This window comes from Callorhinchus milii, unplaced genomic scaffold (assembly GCF_018977255.1).
Source record: "Callorhinchus milii isolate IMCB2004 unplaced genomic scaffold, IMCB_Cmil_1.0 Scaffold2, whole genome shotgun sequence".
NCBI lineage: Eukaryota > Metazoa > Chordata > Chondrichthyes > Chimaeriformes > Callorhinchidae > Callorhinchus > Callorhinchus milii.
Genome location: NW_024704743.1, coordinates 12,208,324 through 12,231,945, shown reverse-complemented (window position 1 = coordinate 12,231,945; position 23,622 = coordinate 12,208,324). Strand labels below are relative to the sequence as shown.

General features: G+C 43.7%; 1 protein-coding gene across 2 annotated transcripts in view; it reads left to right on the top strand.

Annotated features, from left to right (window-relative positions):
- The window catches only part of galnt11 (UDP-N-acetyl-alpha-D-galactosamine:polypeptide N-acetylgalactosaminyltransferase 11 (GalNAc-T11)), an 80,037-nt gene that overhangs the window by 21,736 nt on the left and 34,679 nt on the right, over positions 1-23,622 (top strand). For both annotated transcript variants that reach the window (XM_042332537.1, XM_042332536.1), the window contains exon 3: positions 21,124-21,444. In XM_042332537.1, the coding sequence (XP_042188471.1) occupies positions 21,162-21,444 (283 nt within the window). In that variant the 5' untranslated portion in view covers positions 21,124-21,161. The remainder of the gene's footprint in view (positions 1-21,123; positions 21,445-23,622) is intronic.

Below are 23,622 nucleotides of genomic sequence, written 5' to 3'. Positions count from 1 at the left end.
GAAGAAGAAGTTATTTCAGCAGCTATGTCAGGATGTTTAATAGCCCAGTAATCACGTAGTTATCTGCAAACTAGGGAAACCATGAGGGATATTATGGACATGGATAGGTCTACCTCTTAATTCTCGGAGAAATGCAAAGTTTGTAAAATAAATCTGCCAGCGAAAGAATTCTGTTCAATAAAGTAGGAGATTAATGCCCATTGCATTCGAATGGCTTCGTTGCAGGCCACACCACTCGTAGTGAAATGTTCTTTCAAGTATTAAACCTCATATAAAAGGGGTGCAGGCTGTCATAGTGGGTCAAATGACCAACTTTCCCTTCTAAGTTGGTTTGCATTTAACCCAGACTTTGAACTTGACTTGGAGTTCTTGCTTTCAGTGCCTTTTTATTTCTTTTCTGGTTTCTTTCTTAGTTGTTATTACACAAAACTGTGCATAACTCAACTCAAATTGATACCAGACTTGAGGGATGACAAAGTTAGCTCGTCCATGGATTGGAAACAATCACACTGGTCTGAAGAGTGTTTTTCTGAGTGTAGGTTTTAGATGCAAATAGGATTTATCTTGCGGTGATTTCTAAAATAGAAAAAGAAATTGCCACAGAAAGTCATTTTTATTGTGACATAAACTACTGTTGGTGCAGAGGTTGAGATGGCTTTTCTCTGTAGCTGACATACTTTCTGAGGGCATTGGGTGCAAACGGTAGAATGACTTTCTGTTCTCCATTATTGACATCTTTCAGGTGATTTTAAAAGTCGGGGCACAAAATGTTTTTTTATATATAAATATGTAACCAGTGCAGTAGTTTTATTTTTGCATCCACGCTTTGTCTCATTCCAGAGCTCTGAAGAATCTTATTGGTTTGAACATCATATGATGGTAGATTTTCAATTGGAATCCTTGCTTCTAATGACATGTTTTCTGTTTTGCTTCCATTCTTTGTTTTCACGCTGTAAGATTCTGTTTTTCTTTTCGATCTGTGTGTATTTATTGGCAGTTTAGAGATACCGGTTACAGTTCTAGTACAATTCGATGTTATATTTTAAGCCAGTCTGTGGAAACGGAAGAGGATGGGATAGACTACAATGTAAATTTACAGTGCCTTTCACGTCAGGAGGATGTCCCAAAGTGCTTGACACTGCAGCAGAGCATCTGAGGCAGGAGCGAGACCAGAGGGGGAATAGGGAAGGGAAAGATGGCCGAAAGAACAGTCAAAGAGGTACATAACGATGGGTCAAATGGACGCCTTCTGTGCTGTACATTTCTATAATTTTAAGTTAGACCTTGAACCAGGTGAAGAAGGGAGCTCCAGGATGGGGTTCCACAACGGGCAAAATGGCTAAAAGCCTGACTGCCAATGTTGGGGCAGAAACTATCTTTCAATAACAAATCTTGAACTATTGTTATAGGAATGTACAGGGTCAGAAGAAGAAAAAAATAAAACTGAAAACAAATCATAAGGTCTTTTCGTTTCACTCAGTTGATTTCTTTGCCAAATCAACACAGCAAAATTACATTTATAGAGCGCCTTTCACGTCAGGAGGACGTCCCAAATAGCTCCGTATTTGCTACCAAGTTCAATAAAAAAAAGCTTTTGAAAGAAAATCCTAATCCCAGAGGATTACAAAACCTGTATTACTGCCAGCATTTTGTTTTCCAAGAAAAGGCTCCAAAAGTTCATCAAAAGCGTATTATTTGACATTATTTTTCACTTATCAAATTATCAGGCCATCATTCTAAGGCAGGAAGGTGGGATTGACCATCCAACTAAAATCCCAATGGCTCTTGTCAGTGTGGATCTATGCTCAACAATTATTATTATTATAGAAGACTTTATGACCAGCACTGCCTCATGCTTAGGGAGTGAGATCTCTCCCGCAGACAACACAGTGCTCATAAAGCACAGTGCAAATACCTATTGAACTCAACCTCTAATAAGAGAGTTCATTTATTTACCAGATTCATTTTTTAAAATAATTCACAGCATATCTCAAAATGATTTTGCCCTTCCTGTTTTCTGTCAGTTTATTAGATCATGGCACATCATTTAATTCTTTTGCCACCTTTTTTCCATTTCCCTCAATGTCATAGAATTATGCAGCACAGCAGGAGGCCATTCGGCCCATCGTGTCTGTGCCGGCTCTTTGACAAGAGCTATTCAATTCAATCCCACTCCCACGCTCTCTCCCCGTAGCCCTGCAAACTTGTCCTCCCCAAATAATTATCTGCTTCTCTCTTAAAAGTTGTTATTGAATTGGCTTCCACCACCCTTTCAGGCAATGCATTCCAGATCCAAACAACTCGCTATGTGAAAAGAGAGAATTCTGATATCCAAATGTTTGTTTGTTTCAAAATATTTCACAAGTAATTACTGTTTAGTGTGGTGATTGTATAATAATAATCACTATTATACAATAATTGTGTAATAATCTAATCCTTGCATTTGATATAGCGCCTTATCACGTCTTTGAGACGTCTCAAAGTGCTTCACAGAATATTCTGTAAAGTGAATTGATTGTATTAACTATTATTATAGTTCTATGTTATGATTGTTGTTGATCCAGTGGATGTCACTGCGGGCCAGTGACCTTTACCATGTATTGCTCCTGCCCTCATCTGCAGCATTAATTTTATCTCCAGCCCTGGTGCCTAAAAATACAGTGGTACGATTTATATAGCCTCTTTTATATCAATTAGGGTTACGCAGGTTCCCTATCGCAAAGATAGATAGAATGGAATATTTTTCATTCTTTTGAGTTATATCCCATGTTTTCAATGGAAATGGAATTCTGCCTCTTTATATCTTGGATTTTACTGTGCATGACAAGCATAATTTACCTTGCCTGAAAGCTGTTGCCGCAAGTTTTTGGCCAGTTTAATTAATCCCGAGATGGTTGGTGTGTTGTGTAATTTTCTCCACTGTCACTTTCACCCTTGATTTAAAGAGGTTATTTTCCACATTGTCAATATCTGTTGATTTAGTGAGGGCTGCAGCTAATTTTGACTGGTATGTTGGGTAACGGCACTGATTAGAGATTCTGAGAAATGAGATTATATTGAAATTGGGCCACAACTGGGTATGTTTGAGCCTTTAATTCCTCCTCTATATGCCTAATGCAATGTTTTAAATTCTTTGCATATTATATTAAAAGTTCAATGGTCTCATAATTGTACTGCAACAAGATCTTGTTCTGTGGAAACTTTTTTTGGATTAATGTATGGTGTCAGTTAACAATCAGCAGTTGTTCTCAGGAGCTACGATTCATCGTTTTTTTGTTCATTGCTGAAATTTATTTAGGATAGAAATTAAAATAAAAATATCATGTGTTGTTTCACTCATTGGCCTTTTAATAATAAAAATCCTTACATTTGATACAGAGGAAGTTTCAAAGTACTTCAGGAGTTGTAATAGAGATTTTGTGAATTCTCACAAATATATAATCCTTGTAATTAATCTTCACAAAGTAAACAATATATACTATATTGCTATAATGTATTTGCAAACTGGAATGCTCTATTAATGCATCAAGTATGCTTGTGAAAGTCACAAAACAGATCTCTTATAACGCTAATAAAATCAATGGTACACACCTTGTATTCAGAGATTAGTAGTGTACCAGCAGTTGACTGGAGTGTAGTTACAAAACATAATTCACTTTTTAAATTACAAATGACTTTTTGATCTTTGTTTCAAAGCGTTTCACAAGTAATTACTGTTTAGTGTGGTGATTGTATTTTGTAGGCAAAGCAGCTGCCATTTTGCTCATAACAGGGTTTCATTAACAGCCATGAAGTGACAACGAATTTATCTGTGTTTCAAGTCATATGAAAGGAACACGCCTAATAATAATCCATCCAAAACAAAACAATAATAAATTGGTCATTTTCAATCCACGACTGCTTGTGCGACACTGCTATGCGCAATTGACTGCTGCGTTTCGCCCACAAATATACGGTCAGTTCACTTTACAGTAGTCTATTCTGTGAAGCGGTTTGAGACGTCGAGCAGACGTGAAAAGCGCTATATCAAATGCAAGGATTATTATATCTTTAATATTGCATAATTAATGCAAAATTAAATATTCAACCAAAAATGAGAGAAAAATATTAGTGTAACCCTGCACTGCCTTCTTGTTAATTTCTACGTATTGTATTGCAACTCGGTGTTACACTTCAGATACTTTTCTCTCACTTATACTGATTGCTTCAGAGTCATCAGATTAAATACAGGTGAAAAGGCATGTTTGCCAGTGTGTCATGTTTTTGCTGCAGTAACTATGAGGTGGGAAAATAGAAGGCATCTAAAATCAGAGGATGATGGAGCACTGTTTGCTGGTATAAGGCATGTATCCAACGTCCGCTATTTTACATTGCATGGATGGTTAGGTTTGGAAAGATAGAAAAAGCAATCATTCATGAAACTAAGTATGTAGCATTTGGTCAGGATTTATTACTTTACAGTAGTTGGAGCTTTGCTCCATAACAAAACAAGTGGAATAGACTTTGGGGGTGGTGGTGGGGGGGGTTATGCAAGGAAATGCTGGACTTCCTCGAGTCCAAAATCGAGGGAATCCACTGAGCTGCCCTCCTAACTTCCACCCCCTCCCTACCCCCCACAAACTCCAACCACTACCTATCCCCCCTTCCAAACCTTTGAACCCGTCACCCCCTCCTCTATCATCACCACCATATCCTCCATGAAGCTCACCACCTGCTCCTTGGACCCCATTCTCACCCCTCTCATTAAATCCCAGCTCCACCTCCTTGCCCCACTACTTACCGACATCATCAGCCTCTCCTGTCATCTGGCACTGTTCCTTCCCCTCTCAAAAAAGCCACTATCACCCCCACCTTGACGAAACCTACCCTTGACCCATCACAGCTATCTAGCTACTGGCCCATCTCCAATCTCCCTTTTCTGTTCAAGGTCCTTGAGAGAGCCATTGCCTCCCAGCTTTGCTCTTTCCTCTCCTTCCATTCCCTCCATGAGCCCCTCCAATCAGGTTTCCATGCTGCGCACAGCACGGAAACTGCTCTGGTCAAGATCACAAATGACATCCTGACCATGTGTGACCAGGGCTCCCCCTGCCTCCTTGTCCTCCTCGACCTCTCTGCCGCTTTTGACATTGTGAACCTTTCAATCCTCCTCCACTGTCTATCCTCCCACCTCAACCTCCAAGGTTTTGCCCTTGACTGATCCAACAACAACAACAACTTGGATTTATATAGCGCACTCCACGCCAGACGGCGTCTCAGAATGCTTTACAGTAACGGATCCCAGGACTGAGCCAGGGGGAGGGGGGTGAAGGTGACCAAAGGCACAGTCTAAAAGAAAGGTCTTCAGCAGAGACCTGAAAATGGGAAAGGAGGGAGCGAGACAAAGGCAGTGAGGAAGGCAGTTCCAGAGCCTCGGCTGGCTTCAGTGGCTGAAGGCACGGCCGCCGAGGGTGGAGTGTAGGACTCGGGGGAGGAGGAGGAGGCCAGACCCGGAGGAACGAAGGCAAGGGGTACTGTTTTGAGGAGAGAGGAGGTCAGAGAGGTAGGGGGGTGCAGAGGAGTGCATAGACTTGAATACAAGGGTGAGGATCTTGAAATCGATCCTCTCTGGGATAGGGAGTCAGTGCAGTCTGGCAAGGACTGGGGTGATCAGGGAGCGGAGCTTCGTGTGGGTGAGAATGCGGGCGGCAGAGTTTTGAATGATTTGGATTTTATGGATGGTCGTGGATGGGAGACCGGCAAGGAGGGCGTTAGAGTTGTCCAGCTGAGAGGTGACAAAGGCATTGACCAGGGTTTCAGCTGGTTTCTTTTGGGGAGAGGTATTGGCGGAGACGGGCAATGCGTCGGAGGTGGAAGAAAGCAGTGCTGGTGAGGGACTGGATGTGGGGGAGGAAGGATAATTGGGGGTCGAACCTGACGCCTAGGTTGCGTACGGGTTCGGAGAGTTTTAGGGGGAGGTCGGGTAGGTGGAGGAGGTGAGAGCCGTGAAATTTTAGACGTTGACGAGAGCCAAAAAGTATGGCTTTCACCTTGTCAACATTCAGCTGAAGGAAATTTGTGCTCATTCAGCCCCTGAGATCTGACAGAACATCAGGGGACTGGGGGTCGCAAAGAGAGGTGGAAAAATATAGTTGGGTGTCGTCTGCATACATTTGGAAGTATACCCCATGTACCGTTCAGGTCCTACCTTTCACACCGCCTCCACTTCGTCTCAGTAAACGGCTTCTCCTCTAGCCCCTGCACCATCTCGTGCTGCGTTCCTCGGGATTCTGTCCTCTGTCCCCTCCTCTTCACCCTCTACATGCTCCCCCTTGGTGATATCATCCGCAGACATGGGGTAAATTTCCACGTGTATGCAGATGACACCCAACTCTGTCTCTCTGCCTCCACCCTCAACTCCAGGAGTACTGGCCGACTGCCTGGCCGACATCGAGTCCTGGACGAGGGACAACTTTCTCCAACTGAACATCAGCAAGACCGAGGCCCTCCTGATTGGCTCGCGCCAGCATCTCCGCACCTCGGGCACTGGCAGCATCAGCCTCCACGGCTGCACACTCAACCTCACTAAGCTAGTCAGGAACCTGGTTGTTTTGTTTGACCTTGAACTGTCCTTTCTCCCCCACATCCGCGCCATGGCCGGCACTGCCTACCATCACCTCCGCCACTGCCTCACCCCTCAGGCTGCCGAAACCCTCACCCACGCATTTGTCACATCAACGTTCGATTATGGAACTCCCTCCTTATCGGTCTTCCCAACTCTTCCCTTCACAAGCTGCAGATCAGCCAAAACTCTGCAGCTCGTGCAATCTCGTGCACCAGACTCTGTGACCCCATCACTGCCACCCTCGCCCGACTCCACTGGCTCCCCATCCCTCAGAGGATCGAATTCAAGATGCTCGTCCTCACTTTCAAGGCCATCCATGGCCTTGTCCCCTCCTACCTCTCTGACCTGCTGACTCCCTACCAACCTGCCTGCTTACTCCGTTCAGCGAGCTCCGGCCTGCTCCATGTCTCCCGACCGACCCGCCCTACCCTTGGTGGCAGGGCATTCTGCCTCTCTGCACCCACACTCTGGAACTCCATCCCACAGTCCCTTCGCCTCGCTTCCTCCCTTGCCTCCTTCAAGGCCGGTCTCAAGACCCTCCTCTTCGATCGTGCCTTCAGTCGCCCTCCCATCTCTCTGCCTTCCCTCATCCCTACACCACCCCTCCCCATGCTCAGGTCCTGACCCCTGACTATCGGGCGCTTTGGGACGTATTCCCAATGTGAAAGGCGCTCTATAAATGTAATTTTGTTGTTAGCTGGGGTCTGACACATGCGGAAACTCATCACCATGCTTAACAGTATCCCATCCAAACTGAGAATTCCATGCATCCCACCTACATATGGAAATTCCAGATGCTCACACTCTCTCCCTAGAGGGATGCATGCTGCTTACTTGAATCTGGAAAGTATTAGGCGAAGATTGGCAGGAGCCAAGGCTTGGGGACACCAGAGGATGTGTTGGGGTACTGCTGAAGTCTAACCAGCTAAAACTACATAGTTTTATGTAGTTACTATTGATATCACAATCTGGCAAGCTTTCCCGCTGCTTGTCCAGCTAGAACCATTCAGCCGTTAGGGCTTTGGCTTGCAGGGTTAACAGGAACTGAGTGTGAGGATACCCTGCCCCAGTGACTGGTCTGCCCTTCCAGGTCCTGTCAGGCTGGCTGTGCTGTCATCAGCAATGCCCTGGAGTACTGCGGTCACGCCTGGCTCAGGAACCGGACTACCCAGATTGCCACTGAGGATATTTGAATACTGTACACAGTCACTTCGCGTTAAATCCTTTGAAGCACTTTAGATGTGCAAATGATGTGAGAGGCATTGTATCAAATGCAATTATTCATATCGTTGACTGACTTATCAATGCCAAACCTGCGTGTGAGTTAAGGTCATTGCTATGAGTGGGAACTTCATGGGTGTCACGTGGATTCTGTTCATAGCACATTAGGTAAATGAACTTCCAGGAGATGGAGCAGTACTACACCAGCAAAGAAACTGCAGATTGGACATGACAAATATTTTGAAACAGAAAAAGTTACTGGGCCAAAACCTATACCCTTTTCTGTTTGAACCAGTTCATAATGACCCAGGCACTGAATCTCGGTCATGTGGGCATCTCCCGTTCAGTCGATTGCATTGTGCAACTTAGACTCTGAGCCATCAGAAAGAGATTGAATAACAATTGGGTTCCTACTTACTGCTCGGTAAACAGAAGTGTGTGGAGTAAGGAAACTTGCCTGAGGTTTCACCCTTCCTGAACCAGCATCCTCTTGCTTATGAGACGAGTGCGCTAACCACTAGGCTGCAAGACTCTCACTACTGGTAGGAACAGAAGCAGAAGGAGTGAATGATGTGGAAGGCATGGGGGGTGCTTGGGGACACGGGGAAGCAAAGGAGGCAGCAGGTGGTTGTTTTCTTTCTTTGAGATGAGGAAGTGCAGGATCTCTTCACACTTGATATTAGATATGAGGATGGAGAATCTTTGGGGGGGTGGGGTGATGGGGAGAAATTGGCATTTGCTCTATAATAAGAATAATAATCCTTATGTTTGATTTAGCGCCTTTCAAGTTGGAAGGACGTCTCAAAGTGCTTCACATGACATACTGTGTACCTTTGGGGGGGAGGTACTTATAGATCCAGAAACTTTATTGATCCAGAAGACCCAATCTCCAACTTGTGCTGAGTTAGCTGATCTCAACGAGGGAAACATTACTGTTGACTGCAGCGCCCCGGGCAAGGGAAGGGAAAATCAGTTAGCTCTGGATCATTATCCAATGACCCTGGCTTGTCTTTGGTGATTGATATTGGTTACCATTGTCAGAGGATTCAATATCCGGTGCTTTGTCATTTCCCCTTGTGAAATGATTACATGTTTAATGATGGATGCAGCAAAAGTGGATAAAGATGACTCATCTGTGGAGATAAGGACATTCATTGTCTCATTAATAGAACAGCAGAATTACATTTGTATAGAGCCTTTCACGTCGGAAGGACGTGCTACATATGCACTGAAAATTCAGAAGGGCTGTTGCAGGCACGAGGAGGGGGACTCTTTAGCATGAGTCAATGGTTTTATATATACAATTAGTAACCTGATTGAGATAAATGTTTATGAACAATGCACTCATGATATTTGTATGGAGAAATTGTTTTTAAAAATACGTGTTCTTACATATGTATCAAATTTTTTAGCAGCTGGTAATACTCTCGCTTCTGAGTCAGAACGTTGTGGGCTCAAGCCCCACGTCGGGACGTTGAACTCACGCAGTCTATGCTGACACTCCAGTGCTGGGGGAGCACTGCATTGTTGGAGATGCCGTCCGTTGGATGAAATGTTACATCGAGATGTTAAATAGGCGCTCCGAGATGCTTCCCCATGTGAAAGATACAATATAATACAAAATTACATTTGTATAGCGCCTTTCATATCAGGAGGACTCCCAAGGTGCTGGACAGTCAGAGATTTCGACTCGAGCAAGTTGAGGTTGGGTAAGAGATGGTCGAGGGCTGGGAGCATAGGGGGATGCCTGAAGATGCGGTCGAAACGGAGAGTCTTGAGACGTGCCTTGAAGGAAGCAAGGGAGGGAGCAAGGAGAAGGGAATGTGGGTTGGAGTTCCAAAGCGTGGCTGAAGGCCTAACCGCTGATTGTGGGGAGAGGAAGGAGTAGACAGGTTGATATGAGGTTAGCAGGGACAAGTTAGGAAGGGACAAGGGCATGGAGGGCCTTGAAGGCGAGAATGAGGATTTTGAACTCTATCCTCTGGTGGATGGGGAGCCAGTGGAGCTGGGCGAGGGTGGGGTGAATGGGGTCATGGAGCCTGGTGTGGGAGAGGTCACCAACTGCAGGGTTCTGGATGATCTGCAGCATGTAGAGGGAACAGTTGGGAAGGTTGACAAGCAGGGAGTTGGCGTAGTCGAGTCTAGATATGATGAATGCGTGAATGAGGGTTTTGGCAACCTGATGGGTGAGGCAGTGGCTAAGCCGGGTGATGTTGTGGGGTTGGAGGAAGGCTGAGCGGGTCATGGCATGGATGTGGGGGTGCTTTGGACCTGGAGATGAGGGTGGAGGCAGAGGGATAGAGCTGGGTGTCATCTGCATACATTTGAAAGTTGACCCCCATGTCTGCGGATGCTGTCACCAAGAGGGAGCATATACAAGTTGAAGAGGAGAGGGCCAAGGACAGAGCCCTGAAGAATACTGCACAAGACCATGTGGGGGCTGGAGGATAAGTCGTTTGTGGAGACAAAGTGGAGACGGTTTGAGAGATAGGATCTGAACCACTCGAGGACAGAACCATGAAGGTTGAGTTGAGAGGAGAGGAGGTGGAGGAGGAGAGAGTGGTCAACAGTATCAACAGCAACAGAAAGGAGAGAAGTAGTCCTCGTCACAGATGGACAGAATGTCATTTGCAACAACAAATGCAAATTTTATTTTTAATAAAGTGCTGATCTTGCCTTAGGCCAGAGAGGGTTTTGGGGGGTTTCAAGGTTTCTGGATTTGGAGCTGCATAGCATTCTACTTAATTTCTTTACCATTTTCGTGATTGTTTATTTGAGATTATTAATTATTTTCCTGTGATGGCATCCAGTGGGTGTTATCTGTTTACTCTCCAATATATCAGTTTATGTTTGTTTTACCCTGCTTGGGTGGTCAGTGGTGGTGAATGTGTAACCCAAAATTAGGAATGACCTTATTGTTCCAAAGTATGAATCTGATTCAGTGAAATGTTGCCCTTTGCCTCTATTTTGTGTCCTTTTCTGGGACCAGCACATGATATCCCATTTTGTTTGGTCACCTGCTGTTTGATACGTGTATTTGTTAACTATATTAACATAGGCAACATACTTCGTCCTTGCTTATTAAGAAAGTCATTTTTAATATTTCAAATTAATTCAACTAAAATCTGATGAAATGTCTTATTTACCTTAAATTTGCAGCAGGTTCACCTGGCTGGTAAATGAAGGCATTTAACATTTGCATGTCTGCCTGAAATGCTTTATCGCTCTCAAATCAGGAAATTGCTTCCAGATTCCCTTTGAAATTGGACATGGCTGGAATAGGTAATAAGCCTTATTCGCATGTCCATAAATATTGATGCATCACTGCAGTAACTAAATAACTGTTTTAGATTTAATGGAATCTGATAAATAACTTACTGTCAGCCGCCTCGGGGATCTTTTAGGAAATGGATGTATTAGGAACCATTAGGCTGACTGTGTCTGTAAACAGCTTGTCATTGAAAACAAACTTTTAGCAAAATTAACCTTTAACCTGCTGAAAACATGAAAATCAATTTCTATATTGAAACATTGGAAATTGCTATGTAAGGCTGGGACGCATGGTTTCTTTAGAAAGTGGATGTTAAAACCATAGATGTGTACGAATCTGCATGAATAATTTTCTGATAATTCATTAACCTTTATCTGACAATTTATAACCTTCATCCAAATGAGTGTTTCTCATCAGAAGCATGAGGTCTGAAGATACTCCTCATAATAATAATAATAATGATAATAATTGTTACATTTGATACAGCTCCTTTCATATCAGCGGGACTTCTCAAAGTGCTTCACAGGATATAAAGTGTATAGGCTGTTTTGTGGATGAATGTGGTAGCCAGTTCGCACAGCAAGCTCCCACAAACAGCCATGGAGTGAGTCACCGATTTTGGGGGATTGTTGGCCAGGACACCGGGAGAGAGAAACTCCATTCTCTTTTCGAATAGCTCCATGGGATCTTTAACGTCCACTTGAACAGGCAGAGACAGTACCTCGGTTTAACATCTCATCATTTCTCATAGTCTTAGCCTTGAGACTAATGACATAAGATGGTGCAAATTTTGGAAAAGTCTTCGATTCAGGCTTAATTTGGAATCCAGTGTTCTGCACTTCTCAAAACAAAACACAGAAAACTTATTTCTACATTAAGATTGATTTTAAGAATTTTCCAAACTGCACATGATGTTAAGTTTTATGAGTAAAACCATGAGAAATTTCAGGTTTATTCAAAAATAATGCTTCTAGATACCTATATCAATTCACGGTAAACTATTAGCAAATGTCTGTCGGATATACAGATAAGTTCAGAAGCTTTCTTCACTTACTTAAAAGGGTTTTATTGTCATGGAAAGCCTCTGTGTTCCTGAGCACTAAGGCTGTTTCTATCACATCTATTAATGTTCTGCGGAGTTGACCTTAAAAGCTTTAGTACATTTTACATAAATGGATTTTCAATTTGCAGTGACATTAACGTGTCCTTGACATTTTCGTTGCAAGTTTGGGCTTATTTAAAAAAAAGTTTTGAGTCCTCTGTCAACCCATTTGTAGGATTGGTGAGGGACTGAAAAGTGAAGCGCTTTTGTTTAGTAGAGTAAAACTGCTTTGTAGTTTTATTTGGATTTTAAATTCTTTTTTTTAAACAAGTACCATTACTTGGTTGCTGATGATCTCTTCAAGCACAATGTTTAATAATGGAAAATTGCAATGCACTTCTTAAAATCCCAAGTTGAATCACGTTTTGATCAGTCTCTGGCAGGTCTAAATGACAGAAATCTAAGCCATTTAAAAACAAATTTCAGGATCGTCTTGCAGAATGTATGCTTTGAAACAATAAAATCCCATTTTTTTTGCTATCTTGCTTTAAAATGCTCCTTCATGAAAATAAAATCATTCCCAGGCATCTGTCACATCTTGCATGCAGTGGAATGCTTGGTGATATATTTTTAAATTGCACACCGCGTTAATAATCTTGGCTTGTTCTTTGCTTTTGTATTTCAATTTCACAGATCATTGACTTATTAAACAGAATAATAACTCAGGATAATGACTCTATCCTTTCCTAAATCATTTTTGTAAAAGTTCTAATACCCTTGGATGACAGCTTGATGAGAGAGATAAGCAAAGAGTGAATGCGTTAACAGTCCAGGTGCTAAATCAATCCCAAAGTTCCAAACTTTTAACATTTCAGGAATGCAGGACTTTTTAAATTCTTGAATAATAATAATAATAGTCATACTGGTCACATTTGATCGGTCTCTAGCAGGTCTTATCGTACCGTTGATAAGACTCAAAGCGCTTCACAGTATACATTATAAAGTAAATTGACAATTTTGTAGGCGAAACGCAGGAGCCAATTGCACCCAATTGGTTTCAGGGAAACAGAATTTGCTTTGGAAGCAGTGCTGGAGCATTTCGGGAAATTGGAGGCATTCAACCTGGTGAGCATTGTTGCACCGATTTCTTTAGATCATGGCATTTAACCGTATTTCACACCTTTTCTCCTTAATACCCGTACTTCCCAAGCGTTGCTCTATTTTCCTTTCAAAACAATTCAATTGATTGAACCCATACTGCCTTCTGGGGGCAGTGCATTCCACATTCTCAATCCACCTTGTGCAGAAATGTTTCCTGATCTCACTTCTAACAGATTCTGACACTCAGGCTGAAATGAGCAAGTAACCTACTCCATGGGAGACAATACTTCTATGCTCCTGTGGATGGAGTGGGTGGGAAGTGTGTGGAGAGAAGAATGCCAGGGATCAATGTTGAAGGTGTGGATATGTGGATATAGATAAATATTCTGGCACTTGATTAGCTTTAACATTCTAGGAATCCCATATCAGAATGTTACGCTAGCCTCATAAGTGAGAGGACCCCGGTTCGATTCCCGGGCATGGCGAAACCTTAGTTAAGTTTTCTTACTCCACACACGTCTGTTTAAGTAGGATCCCGGTTGTTAGTCCATTGGTGGACTGCTTTCCAGGGGTAATAATCCCTTCAATGACCTGATAAGGCACTATTTCCAATGCAAAGATTATTATTATTAATATTATTGGGAGTAACTAAGCAATTTTATGTGGAAAGTGTGGCTTGATGAACTGAATAGCTTTCTGTTTTTAATGCAGTGGAAGTAAACAATGGAATGAGCCCTGCCGACAGCTTGGTGGTTTCTCTGGTCACTAGCTGAGCCATACAGATTGAGTCCCATCTCCAGTCTGTGCTGAATTAGTAAACCTCAGTTGAGTCCTACCACTGACCCTGATTAGGGAAGAAAAAATCAGCTTGGATACCCACGCTTATCTAAACAGTTGGAGCTGCATGTGTGTGCACGTTGGGGTAAAGCTCCTTTTCCAAACTCCTCCCCAGCCAGTGGCCAAAAAGTCTGTCAGAACTTTTAAGACGTCTCATGCTTGTGCAACATTTCACCTCATAGAAAGGTCCTACCCAGAGAAAGAGGAGGAGAAAACATGGGAAATAAGGTATAAACAAATCTGGTATGGAAGACGACATAGCTCTGGGCACAATCTATTCTGAACTCATAAAACCGTAGGAATATTTTGTAGAAACAGAAGTGGGCCATTCGGTCTATAGAAATATAGAAATTTACAGCACACAAGAAGGCAATTTGGCCCATCATGAAGAGATTGAAGCAAAGAAAGACCAAGTGTTCTATGCTGGCTGTTTTCTGAGAAATACTTTCATTTCCATTTCCCAATAGCCCTCCATCAAACCTGCAACTATGGCAACTCTTTAGTTTCATTTCCTTGTCATTCCTCCATGTGCCTTAATTTCCTTTCTTGCCAATTACTTATTACTCTCGCAGAATTTGAACTGATTTGAGGACTATGAGGTTTACACTGCAACTCCCTACCAATATTATTCTCTGACATCTGAGGTACATAGGTTCAAATCCAGTCCAGAGACAGGAGAAATGACTTACTCGTACACCCACTCTGCTGCTTTCCCACTTTGCTCAGCTAACACAGGACCCCTCCTCGATGCCAACTGTGTGGAAAGTGTGGCTTGATGAACTGAATACCTTTTTGTTCTTAATGCAGCGGAAAAATCACATGTCTACGGTCACCTCCCCTTTCTCCCCGGCTCAGCGTTAAACTACCTCATTGTTAAGTGCTCCAAGACGCTATCCCGCATAAAGCACCCTCTATAAATGCAAGCTGTTGTGATGGTGCTTTCGCTATACTACTCCTGGGATATATTTCAATCCTTTCACATGATCACATCTCACTACATCGGTGTGAGTTTTCTGTTTCCATTGTACTCTTCCCCGAGAGTAAGATTGCTCAATTGGTGCTGAATTATGGATAGTTTTATACAGTGGGTTAGAATCTAGACTGACAAAACTTGTTTTATTTTTGATAGTACCCTTAGGAGCCATCAGAGGGAGATTTTTATCTCTCATCTCTGGACTGGAGTTGAACCCAAGTGTCTCAGAAATCAGAAGATATTGATGATATTGTCAGAGAGTTGCACTGGGGATCTATCTTGCAGTCCTGGAATCGGTTGAAGTTCTCGCTTTATATTGTAAATGGGGTTACATATGTGAGATTTACTATCAGGCTTTGCTAATGATGAGTCCTGATGAAGTGCATTACGCCAGCTCGTGGGAACTCAGTGATCTATGTCCAGACACATCAGAGTAGAATTCCTATTGGGTTTGCAGCAGGAGTGGGCTATATATGACTCAGAATCATTATTAGGTGAACCTTGTATTTTGATCTCTGAAATGTTTAAACATTTTTTACTGTGGTATGTAAAGGATCAGAAAAGTCCCTAACTTTTTGGGGTAAGGAATTTGTTATTCTAAATCAGTAGATTTTGAGTTGTATGACATAAGGAGTTGAATATTGACTTCAATCATAATTATACGTTCAATAATTTTGTATGACAGACCCTAAAGAATATTTCAGGTCTTGGGAAGTTACATCAATTGAGACCTGGGTGACTGTTGTTCTCAGATCCACTATTTTATCTTGGGGAATTAACTCCTGCCGATTTCAATGAATTGATTATGAGGTGCATTAGTTCTGGCTTAGTGCTGTTGTGTACTTATGTCAAAGTAGATGGAAAATTGTAGGGAAGAAATACAATGGATCTACTTTCATTTGAGAGGTTTTCTGCAGCTCGGTTCATCAAACTAATGTTCCCAAATCTCAAATGCGCCATGCGTAAGTGAGAGAGGAAGACACTTGCACATCCCAACCATGCAAGTCATACTGGTCCACAGAGAAGTGTGAATGCTGATTTGTTGCATGCGCTGCTCCAGACTGCAGGAACAGGCTCAACACTAATCCAAAGGACATGGACCCAACATGAAACCACCTTACCAAAATCAGAGCCCAGAAATTAGATGTCAAGATGGAGTCCTGTAGCGTAGAGGTTAATGCGCTCAACTGGAAAGCTGGAGGACCAGATTCCTGGCAGGGTGAAACCTTAGGCAAGATTCCTTACCCCACACGCCTCTGTTTACCTTGCAGTAAGAGGAACACGGTGGTTAGTCATTTGCAGATCGCTTTCCGGGAGTAAAGATCCCTCCAAAACAAACAAACAAACAAGCAAGCAAACAATAAATTTGGTCACTCAACCCACGACTGTTTGTGGAACATCATGTGCGCGATTGACTGCTGCGTTTCACCCACAAAACACACAATCAATCTACTTTACAATATATTGTGTGAAGCGCTTTGAGATGTCTCAATGTCATGATAAGACGCTGTATCAAATGCAAGGGTTATTATTATTACCTTTGCTGTAACAGCACAGTCCCCACTCTGGACACATTCTCAGATGCAACACAAGCTAAGAATACTGGTGTACTATGTGACATATAAAGGACTTCCACTGTCCTAGTTAGATGAAAAAGTTGCTTTTCTCAGAAAGACAAGAAAAGATTGACATTTCCTAATGGACACTAACTATTAATGACTCAAATGAAACTGAGGTGGACAATTGCTTTTTACTACCACCATTTCCAACAGAAGGGTAGCTGTTTGATACACACAGCTGTCCTGATCTTGACAAGATAGTTGACTTCACGGACGAAGGAAAAACCCACAGCAATAAGAAAATTAAGAGGAAGCATGACAAAAGGATTGCCCGTTACTGGAACAGTAACAGGATAATCCACAAGCCACAGTTAAATGTGTACAATCTGCCACACATCTCAATGACGTTATAATAATAATAATCCTTACATTTGATATAGAGCCTTATCACGTCATTGAGACATCTCGAAACGCTTCACAGAATACACTGTAAAATGAATTGACTGTATATTTTGTGGGCGAAACGCGGCAGCCAATTGCACACAGCAGAGTCCCGCAAACAGTCGTAGATTGATTGACAAAATAATTATTTTCTTTTTGAAGGGATTATTACCCCTGGAAAAGCGATGTCCTTGAAGCCTCATTTGATTACTCACAAATTTGCTGAATCTGACATTTGCATTCTGTTTGAGGATCCATAAGATTTCATTCTTTTATTTATTTTATTCTGTAACAAAGTGATTCAGAAGATTTTACTGTATTGTGACTGTATTTTGTTGTCAAATGCAGCAGCCAACTTGTCAAACAATGTCCTACAAACAGCTATGAAGTGAATGAACAATTTTATTTGGGGGATTGTCGGACAGGACACTGGGAGAAACACTTCTCTTTTTGAACAGTGCTGTGGGATCTTTAACGTTCTCCTGACCAGGTAGACAGTACCTCGGTTTAACATCTCATCCGAAGGAAAGCAGCTCTAATGTAATGGAATATCAGTCTAGTCTTGAGTTCAAAGTGAGCACGTGACTGTTACAAGCCACTACACTTCACAGTGTCTCAAAGTATGAAGTGGTTTGAGATCTTGTGATGTGATAAGGGCCTATATCAAATTGACCAATTTCTCCAATGGCTGTGTAATGAGTGCCCCAGCAGGGGTCAGATTCAAGAGGGATCAGAGCCATGGTGGTGGCAAGATGACTGAAGGCACGGTCAAAAAAGAACGTCTTGAGAAGGGCCTTCTTGACTTGTGTTTCCAGTACGTTAAGGCATCCCATGTGAAGTTATCTATATAAATTCAGATCTACCATTACAATTAGAAACAAATGGAAGCTGCTTGACCTAATCGAAGAAAAATGGCAGTGGAGAGCAGGAAAGAGCAACTAAGGGAGAAAGGAACATTGTTGAACTCAGATTTTGTGGAGTCCTGTATTGGATAGAGCACTCGTCTCACAAGTGAAAGGACCTGGGTTCAATTCCTGGGCAGGGCAAAACATTAGGCAAGGGAAAAACGTTTTAAGAACCAAAAAGTGTGTGCGTTGTAAATTGTGCAGCCAGTTTCAATATAATACAAAAAGTAATGAATAATAATAAGAATCCTTATCAACTTATCACCTTATCAACATTATCGAATCATCTCAAAGCACTTCAAAGAATTTTTACATTGAAATGTATTCTCATGTCTCATGTGGTGTCCCTCAGGGCTCTGTCCTCGGTCCCCTCCTCTTCACCCTCTATATGCTCCCCCTGTGGTGACATCATCCGCAGACATGGGGTTAACTTCCACATGTATGCGGATGACACCCAACTCTACCTTTCCTCCTCTACTCTCAACTCCACGACCACCGATGTCCTGACAGCTGCCTGTCTGACATCGAGTCTTGGATGAGAGACAACTTTCTTCAGCTCAACGTGCGAAAAACCTCCTGATTGGCTCACGTCAGTGCCTCCGCACCTCAGGTGCTGACAGCATCAGCATCCAAGGCTGCACTCTCCACCTCTCAAAGCCAGTCAGGAACCTCGGCGTTTTGTTCGACCCTGAGCTGTCCTTTCTCCCTCACATCCGCACCACAACTGGCACCGCCTTCCATCACCTCCGGAACATCGCCAGACTACGGCACTACCTCACCCCTCACGCGGCTGAAACTCTGGTCCACGCCTTTGTCACCTCAAGGCTGGACTATGGGAACTCTCTCCTCGCCGGCCTTCCCGCCACCTCCCTCCACAAGCTGCAGGTCATTCAGAACTCTGCAGCTCGTGTACTGTCCCGCACCAGGCTTCGGGACCACATCACTCCCACCCTCGCTCGCCTCCACTGGCTCCCCATCCCCCAGAGGATCGAATTCAAGATCCTCATCCTCACCTATAAGGCCATCCACGGCCTTGCTCCCTCCTACCTCTCTGACCTACTATCCCCCTACCTACCTGCCCGTACCCTCCGTTCCTCCGGCTCCGGTCTGCTCCACGTCCCCCGCCCCAACCGCCCTACCATCGGTGGTCGGGCCTTCAGCCTCTCAGCCCCCAGGCTCTGGAACTCCATCCCCCAGTGCCTTCGCCTTGCTTCCTCCCTCTCCTCCTTCAAGGCCGGTCTCAAAACCTTTCTCTTTGACCGAGCCTTCAGCTCCCCTCTCGACTCTCTTCCCCCTCCTCGCTCCCTCCCTTCCCTCCCCTCACCCTGACCATTTCCCCCCTCCTCGCTCCCTCCCTTCCCTCCCCTCACCCTGACCATTTCCCCCTGCTCGGGTCCTGACCCAACTGTGCAGCGCCTTGAGACGTCCTCCTGACGTGAAAGGCGCTTTATAAATGGAATCTTGTTGTTGTTGTTGTTGTATTCGCTGTGTATTTTTAGGCAAAATATGGCAACCAGTTGTGCACAGTATGGTCCCATAAACAGCCATGGAGTGAGTGACCGATTTTATTTGAGGGATTGTTGGCCAGGAAATCGGGAGAAACTCCCTTCTTTTTGCGAATCGCACCATGGGATTTTCAACCACCTGTACAGGTAGATGGGATCTCGGTTCAACGTCTCATCCGAAGGATGCCAACTTCGGCAATGAGGACTCTACCAGCATTGCATTGGATTGTCCGTCTGCCCTGTGAGTTCAAAACACTGGCATGGAGCTTAAACCTACAACCTTCTGACTCAGAGAAGAGAGCATTACCAAGTGAGCCAAGCTGTATTAATACACCACTGCACCATTCTCTCCCAACCCACATGCCTTCCACCACCTGCAATAAACCTGAGTGTGACGAGATAAAAAGATTATAATTAACTAGAATATGCTGGGCACGGAAGCCCAACCTCTTCCAAATCTGGTAATTGGCATATTTTCTGTTATTTCAATAATCCTGCTCATAAACAAGAAATAATCCATACAAGGCTGATAAGGTGCTTGTCAACAATGTCTTTCAAAATGTGATGAATGATCATCATTTATAATCGGTTGTTGTACATGCATGACGGAAATTAATGAATTATTAGTTCTTTTCTGGAATCTTACCGCAAAGAAGCTTCGCTTTATGGACCTTCCCAAAATTTATATGAATCATTTTGGCACGTCTCCACAAGTGATTTCTTTCCACCTCCATGTGATTGTTTGTACCAGAGGAGGAAGATGAGAATGAGATGTCTGATGCAGAATACCTGTCACACTTCCTGAGGATAAGATATCTTCACTCTCGCGCCCCTCTGATACAAAGACTGTATATATATAAAACAAATTGGTTACTTGATCCACAACGGTTTGTGGGACACTGCTGTGCATAATTAGCTGCCGTGTTTCGCCCACTAAGCTACAGGACTCCCTGATGATCTGAGCATATTTATTTAACAACAACTTAGGAGGGGGAAGCGCAAATAGACTAAAAGCTATTATATTGACCTCCTCATCCCAATCTTTTTTATATTAATGATATTCGATTGTATTTCTCATGTTGCTCTCCAAACAACAAGTTTGTATACAGTAGTAGAGGAGAATAAGCAACAATGGATTCTTCTGTGCAATGATGTCCCTATTGAATGGTATATTTCTGGTCAAGATTTCGTATGAAAATAACCTTTTTTGCCATGTTATCATTGGCTTACATTGAATAAGCACAATTTTGAGGAGTGATACTTTAGCTGAAACCCTGTTAATAATTGATCTCTTATGACCCAATCTTTGTTTGTGCGGACTTTGATCCTTAATCAACCATCTCTGAATTAACTTAGGAGCTGTGCCTCAACTCAATACATTAGGTTCAGAGGTAAACTTTAGGTTGTTAGTATAATAATAACTGTGGCCTTCATGTGGAGAAGCATCTCTGAGTGGTTGTATAAGTCAGTTACAAAGTCTTTTTTCATCACAACTTATTCAAATTGTGACAAGCTTGCCTTGAAGTTAAATTTTTGACAGAGACCAACCTTTTCACGGCATTGACAAAGTGATTGATTTATTAGATTGAAATAGATTGTGTTTGCAAATTCAGATTTTTTTTTTTGCTCCAACTCATTCTGTTCTGTTTGCTTCCGTTTTGTTTCAGAGGAATAAAAATGGGCCGTCAACAATGCTAGGACTATCATGGGCAGTGTTACTTTACGGTACTTCTGCTATGGGTGTCTCTTCACGTCTGTGACCTGGACCATTCTCCTTTTCATTTATTTCAACTTGAATCTTGACGGCTATACCTTCAGCAATGTGCCCTTCCAGGGGAACCAGTGGGTGCAGTGGAAATTCCAGCCCAGATTTACACAAGGCCCTCAACAACTGCCTGGATCACAGCACCGAGGCAGTGAGGGCAATCAGATTCCAAAACTCAGGCGTGAAAACATGGTGAAGAAAACTGAGCTCTCTCCAGAACTTGGTGAGTTGCCATTTGATGGTAATAATAATAATCCTTGCATTTGATATAGCGCTTTTCACGTCTTCCAGACATCTCAAAACGCTTCACAGAACATACTGTGAAGTGAATTGACTGTATATTTGTGGGCGAAATGCAGCAGCCAATTGCGCACAGCAGTGTCCCACAAACAGTTGTGGATTGAAATGACCAATTTATTATTTTTTTGAGGGATTATTATCAGGCAAGGTTTCACCCTGCCGGGCATCAAACCTGGGTCTCTCGCTTGCAAAGCGAGCGCTCTAACCACTGAGCTACAGGACTCCATGGTATAATTGTGCAACAACAGCAACAAATTACATTTGTATAGCGTCTTTCATATCAGGAGGACGTCCCAAGGCGTTGGACAGCCAGGGATTTGGACCCGAGCTGGGGGTTGGGATCAGGAGGGGTGGAGGGCAGGGAAAGTAGGAATAGGAGGGTGACTGAAGGAGCAGTCAAAGAGGAGGGTCTTGAAATGCACCGTGAAGGAGGCAAGGGAGGGAGCGAGGCAAAGCGACGGTGGGATGGAGTTCCAAAGCGTGGGGGCAGAGAGGCTCAAGGACCGACCAGTGTACAATTCAAACTTTTTTTCCCTTTTAAATTTAGTATTTTCAGAAAATGTGGTGCAAATAACACTGGGAAATTGATTGTCCCAACACATTATTGCATAAGTATTGGTAGGTAAATGCATCTAAATTGCTCCCTCCTGCAAGGTTAATCCATTTAAAAGGGAATTTTAAAAGACTTATGCATGCACTTTGCATCTCTGAAGGTATGTAAATTATGCACTGTTTACATGCACAGGATCTTATTCAATATAGAAAGCAGCATTCATTAAGGTTGATAACTAAGACTTTTAGCAATGAACAACAACAACAGCTTGCACTTGTATAGCGCCCTCCACGTAGGGTAGCGTCTCAGAGCGCTTAACAGTGGCAGAGCCTGACTCCGAGCTGGGGGGATGGGGGAGGTGGCGGTAAGTACGGTCGAAGAGGAAAGTTTTCAGACGGAACATGAAAGAAGGGAGAGAGGGTGCCAAGGCGGATGGAATGAGGGAGAGTGTTCCAGAGTTTTGGGGTGTAGTGGCTGAAAGCACGATGATGGGGTGGATGTTGCAAGCAGGAGGCCGGTGCCAGTAGAGTGGAGACCCTGGGTGGTGGATTGGGGAGTGAGGAGGTCAGAGAGGTAGGGAGGTGCCAGGGAGTGAATGGATTTGAACACGAATGCGAGGATCTTGAATTCGATCTGTTTGGTGATGGGGAGCCAGTGGAGACTGGCCAGAACTGGTGAGATTGGGTACGGAGTTTGGTCCGGGTCAGTATGTGAGCGGCAGAGTTTTGAACGAGCTGAATCTTGTGAATGTGGAGCTGGGGAGACCGGTGAGGAGTGTGTTTGAGTAACCCAAGCAGAGGCGACAAATGCATGCACGAGGATTTCGGCTGCATTTAGGGTAAGGTACGATCGGAGGCGGGCAATGTGGTGGAGGTTAAAGAAGACGGTCCTGGTCATGGCCCGGATGTGGGAGAGGAAGGACGGTTGGGGGTCGAAATGAATGCCTAGGTTGTGCATTGGTTCGATGAGTCTGAGGCAGAGCTCAGCGAGGTTGAGGAGTTTAGATCCACAGGAGTGAAGATGTTGACGGGAGCCAAGGAGTATGGCTTCCGTCTTGTCCATATTCAGCTGCAGGAATCATTTACATTACAATAAATTTAATGATTTACAATCATTCAGGCCTTGATGTCTGCCAGACAAGCTGATAGAACATCGGTGGACCTGGAGTTGGTATTGGAGGAAGGAAAGTAGATTTGTGTGTCATCCGCATACATGTAGAAGTCTGCAGATGGCATCGCCCAGAGGGAGCATATAGATGAGGAAAAGCAGAGGGCCAAGGATGGAGCCTTGGGATACCCCGCAGGTGACCGGGCGGGGGCGGGAGGAGAAACCATTTACTAAGATGAAATGGAGGCGGTTGGTTAAGTAGCACTCGAACCATGCGAGTGCGGTCCCACTAAGGTAGAGGGAGGAGAGCCGATGGGGGAGGATGGCGTGGTCGACTGTGTCGAACGCAGCAGAGAGATCCAGGAGGACGAGGAGGCAGAGGGTGCCCTGGTCAGAGATAGAGAGAATGTCTTTTGTGACTTTAACAAGTGCTGTCTCTGT